At 41.9% G+C, this 17,832-nt stretch overlaps 1 protein-coding gene across 1 annotated transcript; it reads left to right on the top strand.

Moving 5' to 3' along the window:
- Positions 1–554: 554 nt before the first annotated feature.
- Positions 555–6,195, top strand: LOC128230643 (adhesive plaque matrix protein-like). Its single transcript, XM_052943086.1, has 6 exons — positions 555–561; positions 2,666–3,232; positions 3,327–3,507; positions 4,125–4,315; positions 4,789–5,229; positions 5,363–6,195. The coding sequence occupies exons 1-6, from the start codon at positions 555–557 to the stop codon at positions 6,193–6,195; spliced, it is 2,220 nt and encodes a 739-aa protein (XP_052799046.1).
- Positions 6,196–17,832: the final 11,637 nt, after the last annotated feature.

Here is a 17,832-nt window from a genome sequence, read left to right as displayed (position 1 = left end):
TATATCGTTCTAAATGGTCACATCTGTGTATGAATATATTGAACTGATTCCATTAATTGGGCCAAATAACTGACATTCCAATGGATGGTATGAAAAGATAACTCGCAACTTCTTAAAAAGTCACATCTACAACAGTCGCCTCCCTTGCACCAAAGGAGCCTTGACAGACGTGAACATCTGATTTCACAATATTTTATAAACGATTTTAAAAATAATCCCAAATCGGACAGGCCATAAAAGCATTAGGTTCTTATTATATATATACACCATTGCTATATTCGTTACATTTGTCGGAAATGTAATATAGTGACATGCGAGTCTTGCATGGATGGATAGAAATGGAGACCTATGTAAAGCGGTTGCAAATCTTCACCAAATTTATCGATGGTTATGCTTATATTCCGTAAAATAACCCACCGATTTTGTTATATATTAAAACACATGTTTATCATTCTAGAGAAAAATCGTAACCATTAACATGGACATTCTACGAATGGGAGAGTTTTGAGCAACCGTGCACGCCGACATCAAAACTCCCCTTCGACATCGCGCAAATGGAGGGTTTGTTTTTTCAGTCTTAATCTTCTCCGTGGTAGGCATTTTTTTTCATACATCACAAAAATATGATTTATGATACAAAATGTGATATTAATAGCCAAGCACTTAATAACGCTCAAAGAATTTCTTTCATGTGCCTACAGTGGATTCGGGACTAACTGAGTCCCGTTGAGTAACCCACCGCACGTTATGTAATACCCACGGGGGTCCGAGTATTTTTTAGTAGTTTCTTTAATTTCAGGTTCATAAATTTGTATGTGCGTTTGTCATGACAAATGCTAGATTTAGTATAAGGGTATGTAGACTAATGAATGCCGCCCCTCTGAGCGCTGATGTTGGTTAATGGGTAGAGAATTAGACGGAACGAGTAACATGTGATCTTGATATTTAGTGTTAGAAGTTAATACAAGGATTTAACAATTCTCCAACGTTCGATCAACTGCACAGCACCTTGTTGCCAATCTTGTCACAAGCATTCCATTCGTTAATGATAACATATGTTAAATAACAACTAAAATAATTACTAAACGCCTGATGATAAAGGGTTGTTGTTGTTGTTTTATCATTTTGTTGTAAATTTGTTGTTGTTGTTGTTGATGTCTCTGTTGTTGTTGTTATTGTTGTTGTTGTTGATGCCGCCTCCGCCAACGACAACAACGATGCTGCTGCCTCTGCTGTTGCTGCAGCTGCTGCTGATGATGATAATGACGACGACGACGATGATGATGCTAGTTGCAACACTAACTATAGCTTGTAAAAACTTGATAAGTCAATAACCATGTTGCAAAACAACAACTGCATTTAATTTTTCGTACAGTTACATACTATTTTTCCACACGGTAATGGGACATAATTTTTCAGACTGCATATTTTTGTAGTTTTAATTTATACAAAGCATGCAGTTTCAAGGGTCTCATTTTATTTTGTCATATTGTCATTTTTTTGTAATAAAACTAGACATTCATCGCATCTTAAAAATTACAGCAATTTCCTACAATTTCCGTAAAACAGTTCCGTGTCTTTGAAGTCCTGGATCCTTTCTAGCACCAACAGTTTTTCGAGTGTCATAGCGCCAACGTCAAATAAAAATTCCCTCGGCTTTGCAACTGCCGGAGTACTCCGTAGGTGCATACCCATAAATCGTTAGTCTTCTTGACTCTTTTATTGCGAGGGAAAGTGTAACTCCCAAGGTTGCCAAGTAAGTTTCGTATTTTTTTTACAATCGCAAGGTTGAACACATTTTCATATTCTGCGCAACATGAAAGTTGTTTGTTTCCGCTTTCTCGATTTACTCTTCTTTGCACCCGGCATTGTTGTTTTTAATTTCAAGTTTTGGTGACAGTTATTTTTTGTCTCATTTTGATATTCTTTTTTGGTAGTTTCTGGAACGGGAAAAAGTTAAATATGTACTCAGGTCGAGCCCAGACTGTGTATTTGAGTGTGAAATTGAAATAAGACAAAACTTTATAATTTTTATCAAAGGCAGTATAAACTTTCTCCGAATGTTTCGTAAATGTGATCAGCGGTAATTTTGCCGAAACAAAAAATGAATTAGTATTATACCACGACCTACAGACTACACTCTGATCTACAAAATACACACGGACCTACAGGCAACACCCTGACTTACAGACTACACCACAACTTACAGACTACTCCCCGACATACAGACTACACCCCGACCTACAGACTACACCCCAACCAACAGACCACACTCCAACCTACAGACTACACCCCGACCTACAGACTACACCCCAACCTAAAGACTACACCCCGACCTACAGACTACACCCCGACCTACAGACTACACCCCAACCAACAGACTAAACCACAACCTACAGACTACACCCCGACCTACAGACTACACCCAGAACTACAGACTACACCCCAACCTACAGACTACACCCCGACCTACAGACTTCACCCCGACCAACAGACTACACCCCGACCAACAGACTACATCCCGACCTACAGACTACACCCCGACCTACAGACTACATCCCGACCTACAGACTACACCCCGAACAACAGACTACACCACGACCTACAGACTACACCCAAACCTACAGACTACACCCCGACTTACAGACTACACCCTGATTTACAGACTACACACCGACCTACAGACAACACCCTGACCTACAGACTACACCCCGACCTACAGACTACACCCTGATTTACAGACTCCACCTCGTCTTACAGACTACACCCCAACCTACAGATTACACCCTGATTTACAGACTCCACCTCGTCTTACAGACTACACCCCAACCTACCGATTACACCCTGACCTACAGAATACACCCCGACCTACAGACTACACCCCGACCAACAGACTACACCCCGACTTACAGACTACACCCTGATCTACAGACTACACCCTTACTTACAGACTACACCCGACCTACAGACTACACCCCGACCTACAGACTACACCATGATCTACAGACTACCCCGACTTACAGACTACTCCCCGACCTACAGACTACACCCTTACTTACAGACTACACCCCGACCTACAGACTTCACCCCGACCTACAGACTAAACCCCGACTTACAGACTACACCCCGACTTACAGACTACACCAAGACATACAGCTACATCACGATCTACAGACTACACCCCGACCTACAGACTACACCCTAACATACAGACTACACCCCGACCTACAGAGTACAACCTGATTTACAGACTACACCCTGAATTACAGACTACTCCCCGACTTACAGACTACACCCCGATTTACAGACTACACCCTGACTTACAGACTACACCCCAACCTACAGACTACACCCCGAGTTACAGACTACACCCCAACCTACAGACTACACCCCGACTTACAGACTACACCCCAACCTACAGACTACACCCCGAGTTACAGACTACACCCCAACCTACAGACTACACCCCGACCTACAGACTACACCAAGACCTACAGACTACACCCCGTAAATGTGATCAGCGGTAATTTTGCCAAAACAAAAAATGAATTAGTATTATACCACGACCTACAGACTACACTCTGATCTACAAAATACACACGGACCTACAGGCAACACCCTGACTTACAGACTACACCACAACTTACAGACTACTCCCCGACATACAGACTACACCCCGACCTACAGACTACACCTCAACCAACAGACCACACCCCAACCTACAGACTACACCCCGACCTACAGACTACACCCAGACCTACAGACTACACCCCGACCTACAGACTACACCCCGACCTACAGACTACACCCCAACCAACAGACTAAACCACAACCTACAGACTACACCCCGACCTACAGACTACACCCAGAACTACAGACTACACCCCGACCTACAGACTACACCCCGACCTACAGACTTCACCCCGACATACAGACTACACCCCGACCAACAGACTACATCCCGACCTACAGACTACACCCTGACCTACAGACTACACCCCGACCTACAGACTACACCCCGACCAACAGACTACACCACGACCTACAGACTACACCCAAACCTACAGACTACACCCCGACTTACAGACTACACCCTGATTTACAGACTAAACACCGACCTACAGACTACACCCTGACCTACAGACTACACCCCGACCTACAGACTACACCCTGATTTACAGACTCCACCTCGTCTTACAGACTACACCCCAACCTACAGATTACACCCTGACCTACAGAATACACCCCGACCTACAGACTACACCCCGACCAACAGATTACACCCCGACTTACAGACTACACCCAATCCAACAGAGTACACCCCAACCTACAGACTACACCCCGACCTACAGACTAAACCCCGACCAACAGACTACACCATGATCTACAGACTACACCCCGACTTACAGACTACTCCCCGACCTACAACCTACAACCCAACTAACAGACTACACCCCGACCTACAGACTACACCCCGACCTACAGACTACACCACGACTTACAGACTACACCCTTACTTACAGACTACATCCCGACCTACAGACTACACCCCGACCAACAGACTAAATCCCGACTTACAGACTACACCCCGACTTACAAACTACACCAAGACATACTGACTACATCACGATCTACAGACTACACCCGACCTACAGACTACAACCTTACTTACAGACTACACCCCGACCTACAGACTACACCCTGATATACAGACTACACCCAGAATTACAGACTACTCCCCGACTTACAGACTACACCCCGACTTACAGACTACACCCTGATTTACAGACTACACACCGACCTACAGACTACACCCTGACCTACAGACTACACCCCGACCTACAGACTACACCCTGATTTACAGACTCCACCTCGTCTTACAGACTACACCCAAACCTACAGATTACACCCCGACCTACAGATTACACCCCGACCTACAGACTACACCCCGACCAACAGACTACACCCCGACTTACAGACTACACCCCAACCAACAGACTAGACTACACCCCAACCTACAGACTACACCCCGACCTACAGACTACACCCCGACCAACAGACTACACCATGATCTACAGACTACACCCCGACTTACAGACTACTCCCCGACCTACAGACTACACCCTTACTTACAGACTACACCCCAACCTACAGACTACATCCCGACCTACAGAATAAACCCCGACTTACAGACTACACCCCGACTTACAGACTACACCAAGACATACAGCTACATCACGATCTACAGACTACACCAAGACCTACAGACTACACCCTAACATACAGACTACACCCCGACCTAAAGAGTACACCCTGATTTACAGACTACACCCTGAATTACAGACTACTCCCCGACTTACAGACTACACCCCGACCTACAGACTACACCCCGATTTACAGACTACACCCCAACCTACAGACTACACCCCGACTTACAGACTACACACCAACTTACAGACTACACCCCGACTTACAGACTACACCCCAACCTACAGACTACACCCCGACTTACAGACTCCACCCCGACTAACAGACTTCACCCCAGCCTACAGACTACACCCCGACCTACAGACTTCACCCCGACCTACAGACAACACCCCGACCTACAGACAACACCCTGACCTACAGACTACACCCAGAGTTACCGACTACACCCCGACCTACAACCTACACCCCGACTTACAGACTACACCCCGACCTACAGACTACACCCCGCCTTACAGACAACACCCTGACTTACACCCTACACCCCGATTTACAGACTACACACCGACTTACAGATTACACCCCGACCTACAACCTACAACCCAACTAACAGACTACACCCCGACCTACAGACTACACCCCGACCTACAGACTACACCCCGACCTACAGACTACACCCCGACCTACAGACTACACCCCGACCAACAGACTAAATCCCGACTTACAGACTACACCCCGACTTACAAACTACACCAAGACATACTGACTACATCACGATCTACAGACTACACCCCGACCTACAGACTACACCCCGACCTACAGACTACACCCCGATTTACAGACTACACCCCGACTTACAGACTACACCCCAACCTACAGACTACACCCCGACCTACAGACTACACCCCAACCTACAGACTACACCCCGACCTACAGACTACACCCCAACCTACAGACTACACCCCGACTTACAGACTCCACCCCGACTAACAGACTACACCCCGGCCTACAGACTACACCCCGACCTACAGACTACACCCCGACTTATAGACAACACCCTGACCTAGAGACTACACCCAGACTTACAGACTACACCCCGACCTACAACCTACACCCCGACTTACAGACTATACCCTGACCTACAGACTACACCCCGCCTTACAGACAACACCCTGACATACAGATTACACACCGACCTACAACCTACAACCCAACTTACAAACTACACCCCGACCTACAGACTACTCAACGACCTACAGACTACACCCCAACTTACAGACTACACCCTGACCTACAGACTACACCCTGACTTACAGACTTCACCCTGACTTACAGACTACACCCCGACCTACAGACTAAACCCCAACTTACAGACTACACCCCGACCTACAGACTACACAACGACCTACAGACTACACCACGACCTACAGACTACACCCCAACTTACAGACTACACCCTGACCTACAGACTACACCCTGACTTACAGACTTCACCCTGACTTACAGACTACACCCCGACCTACAGACTAAACCCCAACTTACAGACTAAACCCCAACTTACAGACTACACCCCAACTTACAGACTACACCCTGACCTACAGACTACACCCTGACTTACAGACTTCACCCTGACTTACAGACTACACCCCGACCTACAGACTAAACCCCAACTTACAGACTACACCCCGACTTACAGACTACACCAAGACATACAGACTACACCCCGACTTACAGACTACTTCCCGACCTACAAACTGCACCACGACCTACAGACTACACCCCAAATTACAGACTACACCCCGACCAAAGTCTACACCCTGATCTACAGACTACACCCCCACCAACAGACTACATCACGACCAACAGTCTACATCCCGACCAACAGACTACATCCCGACCTACAGACTACATCCCGACCAACAGACTACATCCCGACCTACAGACTACACCCCGACCAACAGACTACATCCCGACATACAAACTACACCCCCAACAGACTACACCCCGACCTACAGACTACACCCCGACCTACAGACTACACCCTGACCTACAGACTACACCACGACCTACAGACTACACCCCAACTTACAGACTACACCCTGACCTACAGACTACACCCTGACGTACAGACTACACCCTGACTTACAGACTACACCCCGACCTACAGACTACACCCCGACTTACTGACTACACCAAGACATACAGACTACTCCCGACTTACAGACTACACCCGACTTACAGACTACACCCCGACTTACAGACTACACCCCGACCAACAGGCTACAACCCGACCTACAGACTACACCCCGACCTACAGACAACACCTCAAATTACAGACTACACCCTGACCTACAGACTACACCCTGATCTACAGACTACAACCCGACCAACAGACTACATCCAGACCAACAGACTACATCCCGACCTACAGACTACACCCCGACCAACAGACTACATCCCGACCTACAGACTACACCCCGACCAACAGACTACACCCCGACATTACAGACTACACCCTGACCTACAGACTACACCACGACATACAGACTACACCCCGACATTACAGACTACACCCTGACCTACAGACTACACCACGACATACAGACTACACCCTGAATTACAGACATCACCCTGACCTACAGACTACACCCCGACCTACAGGCTACACCCTAACTTACAGGCGACACCCGACTTACAGGCTAATAGGAGACACCCGACCTACAGGCTACACCCCGACTTACAGACTATACCCCGACATTACAGACTACACCCTGACCTACAGACTACACCACGACATACAGACTACACCCTGATTTACAGACTACACCCTGATCTACAGGCTACTGCCCGACCTACAGACTACACCACGACCTACAGACTACACCCCGACCTACAGGCTTCACCCCGACCTACAAGCTTCACCCCGACCTACAGACTGCAGCACGACCTACAGACTAGACCATGACCTACAGTCTACATCCCGACCTACAGGCTACACCCCGACCTACAGACTGCAGCACGATCTACATACTTCAGAACGACATACAGACAACACTACGATCTACACGCCACAACTCCGGGCCTGGAGACTACACCACGATCTACAGGCTACAACTCTGGGCCTAAAGGCTACACCACGACCTACAGACTGCAACACGACCTACAGACTACACGACGATCTACAGGCTAAAACTCGACCTTAAGGCTACACCACGACCTAAAGGCTACACCACGTTCTGCCGGCTACTCCGCGATCTACAGGCTAAACCATGATATACAGGTTTCACCACGATCTACAGGCTACACCTCGTTCTACAGGCTACACCACGTTCTACAGGCTACACCACGACCTTAGACTGCAACACGACCTACAGACTATACCACGATGTACAGGCTAAAACTCGACCTAAAGGCTACATCATGACCTAAAGGCTTCACCACGATCTACAGGCTACAGCACGTCCTACAGGCTACACCACGATCCACAGGCTACACCACGCTCTACAGGCTACACCACTCTCTACAGGCTACACCACGATCTACAGGCTAAAACTCGATCTTAAGGCTACACCACGACCTAAAGGCTACACCACGTTCTACCGGCTACACCGCGATCTACAGGCTACACCACGACCTACAGACTGCAGCACAACCTACAGGCTACAACTCCGGGCCTAAAATTTTCACCACGATCTACAGACTTCACCATGATCTACAGGCTACAATTCTGGGCCTAAAAAGCTACACGCCGACCTACACACTACACCACGATCTTCAGGCTACAACTCCGGGCCTAAAGGCTACACCACGATCTACAGGCTACAACTCTGAGCCTACAGGCTACACAAAGACCTACAGGCTTCAACTCCTGGCCTTAAGGCTACACCACGACCTAAAGGCTACACCACGTTCTGCCGGCTACTCCGCGATCTACAGGCTAAACCACGATATACAGGTTTCACCACGATCTACAGGCTACACCTCGTTCTACAGGCTACACCACGTTCTACAGGCTACACCACGACCTTAGACTGCAACACGACCTACAGACTATACCACGATGTACAGGCTAAAACTCGACCTAAAGGCTACATCATGACCTAAAGGCTTCACCACGATCTACAGGCTACAGCACGTCCTACAGGCTACACCACGATCCACAGGCTACACCACGCTCTACAGGCTACACCACTCTCTACAGGCTACACCACGATCTACAGGCTAAAACTCGATCTTAAGGCTACACCACGACCGAAAGGCTACACCACGTTCTACCGGCTACACCGCGATCTACAGGCTACACCTTGACCTACAGACTGCAGCACAACCTACAGGCTACAACTCCGGGCCTAAAATTTTCACCACGATCTACAGACTTCACCATGATCTACAGGCTACAACTCTGGGCCTAAAAAGCTACACGCCGACCTACACACTACACCACGATCTTCAGGCTACAACTCCGGGCCTAAAGGCTACACCACGATCTACAGGCTATAACTCTGAGCCTACAGGCTACACAAAGACCTACAGGCTACAACTCCTGGCCTTAAGGCTGCACCACGATCTACAGACTACACCACGATCTACAGGGTACACCCTGACCTACAGACTACACCACGACCTACAGGCTGCAACTCCGGGTCTAAAGGCTACACCACGACCTACAGGCTACAACTCCGGGCCTAAAGGCTACACCACGAGCTATAGGCTACACCACGATCTTCAGTCTACAACTCCGGGCCAAGAGGCTACACCACGACCTACAGGCTACAACTCCTGGCCTAAAGGCTACATCGCTATCTACAGACTACAACACGATCTACAGGCTACACCCTGACCTACAGGCTACACCATGACCTACAGGCTACAACTCCTGGCCTAAAGGCTACACCACGATCTACAGACTACACCTATATATTATGATAAATATTCGTTAATTTGACACTAGATTAAAGATAACAGCTAAGGTATTCACAACAAACTATTAGTATTGAAAGTAGTTACAACTCATACCCAATAAGAATTAAACAGTTGTCCTTGCACATTGGCCCTTGCAAATGCCCCATTAAGGCTCATTCATTGTGCATCGAAAGTGCCCTTTCTGACCAAGCACCCTGCCCTTTTCAATTTTGGCTTGAGCAATGAGCAGCAACATGATTAAGAGAAAGCTGGGCAACGCCTATGCATGGATGATTTGGGATATCATACAAGGTAATATATCTTGATGATATTTTAGCTTTCCTTGGAAAAGAACATTCCTGCAAAACTGAATCATTGAATAATGTTTTCATTTGTTTGTTTAAAATGAAAATATCAATTTTCAACAAGGTATTGTGATACGTCTCCCAATTTCAAAGCTAAAAGCTTAAAATAGCATTGCTTCTCTCCGGGAAGAGTTATATAATTTCTTCGTCATTCCTGAATCAGATCTTATTAAATAAAGGCACGTAACGTGGTCAGTATTTATTACATATTAATTCTACTGTGCGTGCTATTTGTAAGATATCCGCACCGATTTAATAGTTTCAATGGCTTATCAGTCGTTTGCAAAGCTATAGGACCATACTTTACGACATCGATGTCGTAAAACAGGGGTATTAATAACATATGTTCCTTTTTGATCATAACTTGGTTGGAAATATAATTCATATATCGTAAAAACATGATGATAATTATGAAAATTCTAAAATCCACTCCACACAGAATTAGCGAGTTCGGGCCTCCCTCTGTCTTTCGTCTTGTGCGATCTGCGCAGAACTCACACTGCGCAGGTGCCGATGCAAACGACATCGGTACAAATACATAGGCGCCGAGAAATAAAAATATAACTCGGAAAATATGCAGTGTTTTATTCTGGTTTTATTGGAGTAAAAATATCGAGTTATTACAGAGCATAGAGTTTTGCCCTAAGAAATGTGAACAGGCATATAAACTAGAGACGCGATGGAGTATTTATCTGCTGCTGATTATAGTTTAGCATCGTAAAATGCGAATTTTATGAATTTAGTTGTTCGTTTTTGTACGTATTTCTTAAACAAGGTACCCGAAATAAAATTATGAATTTCAAAAGTTCATATCCCGTTTATTCCTTCGAAGTAGTTAATTTATATGGCAGCTAATCGACATGCCTTGAAAAAGATACTGTTGATGTTTTCACCTGCTCAGAAGAGTTCCCGTCATTTGCGAATTTTATAGGCTATATTATTGCAACTTAAGATTCTAATTTCTTAGCTTATTTCCGAACAATATGTCGAAGATATTCAATGATGTGTTTCTGATTTTGTACAGTGTACTGTTGTATGCTGCGCGGATAACTTGAAGTGATGATTTACTGTTTGTTTTAGAGACATCTCTTTTAATCACGTGTCTTAACACAAACATTAAGCCAATTAGCATATTTAAGCCCAGTTTGTTCGCCCTGTACTACAATTTGTCAATAGACGTCCTGTAATCAATGTCCTTCTTGTTTTCGTAAAAATGGCCACCAAGGAAGTAGTCGACTTACGGTTGTCGTAAACAACCGCGATCGATTGTCGTAAACGGCTATCACTTGGCAACCCCTGTGGAGCAAAACATCGTTCACTAGCAAAAATGGTGTCAAGTTTTGACGAATTGAAATACTGGAATTTTGATGAACCAAGCAGCAACGCCAAGAACGGATGTTCCTGAATATTACTTCCTTTATCTTGTCTTTTTGTGCTTGATTTACAAGAATTGAGTTTAGTTCCTATACGTTTCAATTTACTAAACATTGAGTACGTGATATTTATTTTTTACAATTATTTTTTTCTGGCAATAAAAAGTAGTTCCGGTATTTTACTCCCCAGTTATTTAAAGCTGCACTCTAACAGAAACACCGTTTTACAACTTTTTTTATTTTTTGTCTTGGAAAGAGCAAATTTTTGCGTAAATATCTGCAAACCAATGATAAAATAATTTTTGTCAGCCGCTTAATCTTATATGACTGGTTTCCATGCAAATCGCAAAAAATGGCTCGTTCCAAAACAAAACATTAAAAAAGGTGTCTGTGAGAGTGCAGCTTTAATATCAAAATAAAAACAATCTCTCTCAATTAATTTTGTAATATCAAAATAAGAACAATCTCTGACAATTCGTCGACTTCACGGCTACACGAGGCCTCATGCATGTATTTTATTTCCTAGTAGCGATGTATATATTTCAGCCGTCTCGTACAGAGTATTACTAACAGTTAAAGTGACACTCTTATTCAAAATCAATACATACACATGCATAACAAACATACATCTTGAGTGACGCATCTTGAACAACTTAGTAAATAACTTAGTAAATAATGCATTTATGGAAAATATTAATTACTGATCACAAGATTGTAACAGTGTATTTAATAGCTGAAAACCAAAACATATTAAATGATTGGTGAAAGCTAAAAGATTTACTGTGGTCCACTATAGTCTCATAAGGTAGAAATACCGTGTTTTCTGCACAATTCTTTCAAATTAAACTCGGAATCCTTCATAAGAAGCATTGTTTTAGACATTTATTCAACCTTTCTCTATATTTAAACAATTGTATTAATTGTGGTATTACCAGGTAAATCTTATTTTGGAAGTTATGGTGCATCTTCAAGTGCAATGATAAAATGTTCTAAAAATGACGTTCCATGTCAAGTCTGTCAACAAGGCCATATACTCTTTTCTAAAAATAGAAATAACGTTCCATGCCAACAAGGCCATATAAACTTTTCTAAAAATAGAAATAACGCTCCATGTCAAGTCTGTCAACAAGGCCATATAAACTTTTCTAAAAATAGAAATAACGCTCCATGTCAAGTCTGTCAACAAGGCCATATAAACTTTTCTAAAAATAGAAATAACGTTCCATGTCAAGTCTGTCAACAAGGCCGTATGAATTAATCATTTTAGGCTAAAGAACATAAATTACATTAGACTAACTATTGAGCGCCCTGTTGACTTCGAGGTTGTACGTTCTTTATGGAAACGTCGTATATAAAAATCCATTTGAGATGTTATCTCTTTTAATGGGCAATAACCATTAGCTTTATTCACTTTTATGTCAATCCCAAGCGATTTTCTTTACGGTTAAATGTATTCAACGGCTATTGTTATGGAGGTGTTGATATTTCTGTGATTAAGAGGGACTTTCAAAAGATTTGATCTATTCATTAATAGGACAAGCGGAATTTTAAACTATATGACTTTTACTAGGTTGAAATGCATCGAAAATGCATTAGAATCACCATAAATGAAGATGTAAAATGTTTTGAAAACACGATGAAAAGTAACTGAAAAATATACAAATTACTCAGCTTGCGTAGATCATTAAGATAATGCCGCTTTGATATACGGAAATTGTAGATAATAATGAAAAACAAATAAATCATGAACCTCGTTTTTCATGTTAACCTTTTCTTAAAAAAGACAAATGCATATTAAAACGGCGCCTAAATATCGTATCAAACTTAAATGATTTCAACGAAATAAATTTAATGGTACATGTTTATTTTCTTTGGATATTAACATAAATGAATAAATATTAGTGTAGACACAAAAAGACAGAACTGCGGTTTAAAATAAAAACAAACTTCTGGGGCGGTATTTTTAAGTCCTTTCCTTACCTAAGTCATTTTCCTAATTTTAGTATCTCCTTAGTCTTATGAAATAAAAATGAAATAATTTCCTAAATTTATTATTTCCACTGACCTTATTACTCCCAAATACGATTTACCACGATTAATATAATTGTTTTAATATACCAAAAATGATGATTTATGTTGAAAACAATGGTTTTTATGATGGATACTGAGTTTAATTTGAAGGACAGATGATGAGAACATGGTTTTTCTACCTTATGAGACAATAGTAGATCGCAGTAAATCTTTTAACATTTACCAATCTGTTAATATGTTTGCGTTTCCAGCTATTAAAAACATGGTTACAATCTTGTTATCTAGTTATAAATAATTCCCATAAATGCATTATTGTGTAAGTAATTAAAGGTTTATCAATCAAAATGTATGTCTGTTATATAAATACGTGTATGTATTGTTTTAGAATAGTGTCACTTTAAGTAAGGAAATGACTTAAACGTTTTATGAATTCGGCCCCAGTACCCTACAAAAGACAATGCAAATTAAGGGCGGGAGGGGAATTTTAAGAACTGGTATTTTTTGTACGGAACCATAAATGATGTTAACTGTCCATGGCGGTTCATTACCATATAATCAGAGGAGGATCTCTTCTTATTGAGATGTGGGGCTTCCTCAATTTTGTTTCTTATCGCGCGGAAATTAAACAAGTCTTCATCTTGTTTGCATCAATTTCGTTTAATCTTTTTCAGTGTGACAGATGCATTCAGTGAAGTGTTCATAACCTCTTAAATTACCCATTTTTACGCCATCCGCGATTGTCGTTGTCCGCCCGGCCGTATAACATCGTTAGTGCTCTTGCCTCTTTGACTGAAAGCGATTGACGTGCAATACTTGGCCGAGGAGTTCCGAATGACTTTTGGCACTCATTCATTCGGAAGTCCTCGGCCATTTTCCATCGAAAACAACCTCGGTTGTATATGGACAGTTTACAATGTTAAGAATCTTTACGTTCAACTATGCCGTGCAAGAAGATCGCATAGTTATTTCAATTTAGCAGTTTAACTTGATGACTTTACTCATGGGAATCTGAATAATGTTTTGCAATAGTACACTTCACTGGCAAGCATTTTAATCTTAGATATACAAGATAAACGTTTAAACACTGCCCTCCGTTAATACTATTATTTAGAAAATACGAACTATCAGCATACATCTGAGGTTGTTTTCGATGGAAAATGGCCGATGAGTTCCGAATGACAAAGAACATTACTAGTTTGATTTACAAAAACCTTGATGTGTTTCATTTCGCACATATTTGTTGAAGTTATATGAGTCTGTTCTCCTATGTCACTAGCTCAATAATATATAACGAAATTGAAAAAAGTATCTTCAATATTTAATTAATCGTAACCGCGAGGTACCTCACACAGTTCTTCCCCTTTGTTGAAAATAAGCCATACTGTATATGTAAAGTCAACGAACTGCGGAACTTATTGACAGGTAGTTATTTCATAAAAGGAAGAGCATCTTTATTTTTAAATGATAACACATCAAGACACAAATATTAAAACTATTGATCTTAAGGTAGATGCAATATACGTGAAAACTAATGAAAACAACATATTATCGTCATATTGATAAACATAATTCATAATTATAAGTCAGTGTTGTTGTTAGCGATTTCTTATAATCAGACCCTTTTGAAGTTGACGGTTATACCAGTATCAATATAGCAGACAAGCAAATAGTTAAACACGCGATCGTAGTCATAATGTTATATGAGGTATAAAATAATTGTCTGATTTCAATAAAACAAACAAGCAGTATCACTACATATGTTTAGTAGTTATTTCTTTCGTTTTGATTTGAAAATAGTGTACCGTCAAAGTAGAGCGCATACCTTCAGGTGAATTGTTTCATATGAGTCTGCCTTATTGAGGAAATGAGCGTTTCAGCTTTTGTGTTAAAGGGACTAGACGCCAGATAATACTATTACAACAAAACAAAAAGAAAACTGTCAAAAACTTACATACAATTGAAATGTTGTGTCGATCTAAAATGCATATAATTTTACTTATTGATGTATCGTTTCAGTTATGGCACATGTATCTTCATCAGTTTTTGCGCATTTTTCCAATTAGAAATGCCATTCAATTTACAAATGTCGTCGGTACATGAACCTGTACTAACAAAGTGACTTTCACGTGCTATTATACACACTATAAACTAAACGGGTAAACTTAGCTGAGACAGCGTCAACATATTCTTTTAATCATCTTTTAGTGATTTATTTTCGGTCTCATTTGCTCGTTTTTACACTTTTTGGCTTGTTTTGAAGAAATATTTTATTTCCTGATTTTGGGCCCATCTGGTGTCTAGTCCCTATAATACTTTTTAAATGATACACTGATCTAATGGTTGAAATATTAGCCCAAACAGATCAACAAGAACTCGACCCTGAAAACAGCAAAACAGTCCCTGCTAAAACTGTGGGATGTTTATCAACAAGTTCATCAGTAGTCTTTTTTCTTATTCACAAAATCCCGACTAAACTGGCACCATTGTTAATGTCCTGTCATCTGGAAGCTTGATATCTGTGGTCTTTGTCCTCCTAGACGATTGCCGAACATATTTAATCCTCTGATCAACGATATGGGCGGCGGAGATTGTTGATGGAAGCGACCTCGTGGTAGATAACATCCTCATTACAATTTTGATGATGCTATTACGCTTAACCAACTCCTCCATTTTTCTTACATTATATATGCGCGTTTATATCTGTGGCTTTATTCTAAGCAACTGCAGGCCCTATTTTTTTCGAAAAAAGTCCGTTGTAACAGGATGAAGCTAAGCTCACTCTTTTTTGTTTTGGTATAATGTGTGTAATGTTTACATTTTTAACAGCTTTTTTTTTTATCTTTAAAGGAAATTATGCATATGCTTATCACGATAAAATTCATTTTAGTTTGTACTTAATGAAGTAAGAAATCATGCTTATTGAAAGAAGCTATGTAAGCTTGTTTCTGCCACGAAGATACGAGAAAGTTGGACCTAAAGACTAACACATTCAGGTTTTTTTAGCCTTTTCATTCCCTCCATCCTTTCTAACTCTTAACCATGCCTGTACCCATTTTTTTACTTCTCTGTTGTTCATTTCATACATACGTATATTTCATCCACGAAGATAAGTAGATCCAAATATTTGGCCATGCTGGAAATCCTCATCTCGCCCATGGGCAAAGATAAATAAAGTACACGTATGTAAAAATAAATAAAATACATTTTTACTATATTTCGTTTAACTGGGGTGGGAGAAAAAGCATCGGTAAACCTCGTTTCCACAATACACCCTACGCGAGGGTTGTGGTAAATCTGGCTTGGTTGAGCCTTTCCTACAAGAGCGGCTATGGTGGTCTTCTATCCTTCTCTTATTGCCACCCTAAGCTTGTCTCCATTTTTCCTCCTCTTATTTCTTCTTCCCTTTTCTTAACACCTTTTTTATTGTTTTCCCCTAGCTTCTTTTTTGAGACCCTTTAGATATTGCATTTATGTTTCCCTTACTTAAATCATCCTATAGACATTATTTTTGTTTCGTTTCCATTCCTTCTCTCCAGCCGTACATCCCTGTATTTTTTCACTATCCTTTGTAAGATATTTCTCTTGTTTTCAATCTTATTATAATCTTAATTTAAATTTGAAAATTTCAAACGTAGGCGCATATACTCCCCGTTTGCTTGACCTAATTTAGATACTCGAAAATGAAAGTGACTATTGGGTAAAAACGAACTGTAAATTGCAGTAATCAAAGATTAAGTGAGAACCCTTAATAAGCCACTGGAGGAATAGCATTCCTTAATTAATGGGTTAATCAATATCTTCATTTCATCTGCCTACGTTTAAGGGCGTTTAAGATCTGGTTGAGGGGTCTCCCTAGAACCTTAATTGGTCTTAATTTGGCCACGTGATATTCGTATTTTGTATGGGTTTCCGCTGAATGATGAAACATCGTAATACGACCTCCCTATCATGCAGAA

The sequence above is a fragment of the Mya arenaria genome, chromosome 4, assembly GCF_026914265.1.
Source record: "Mya arenaria isolate MELC-2E11 chromosome 4, ASM2691426v1".
In the NCBI taxonomy this organism is placed as follows: Eukaryota; Metazoa; Mollusca; class Bivalvia; order Myida; family Myidae; genus Mya; species Mya arenaria.
Note: the sequence above shows the minus strand (reverse complement) of the source record. Positions and strands in the feature narration are given on the sequence as shown.

Coding starts and splice junctions, on each gene's coding strand:
- LOC128230643 (XM_052943086.1), top strand. Junction 3,508..4,124: donor AGACCTACAGACTACACCCC/GTAAATGTGATC, acceptor ACCGACCTACAG/ACTACACCCTGACCTACAGA. Junction 4,316..4,788: donor ACTACACCCAATCCAACAGA/GTACACCCCAAC, acceptor CCTGATTTACAG/ACTACACACCGACCTACAGA.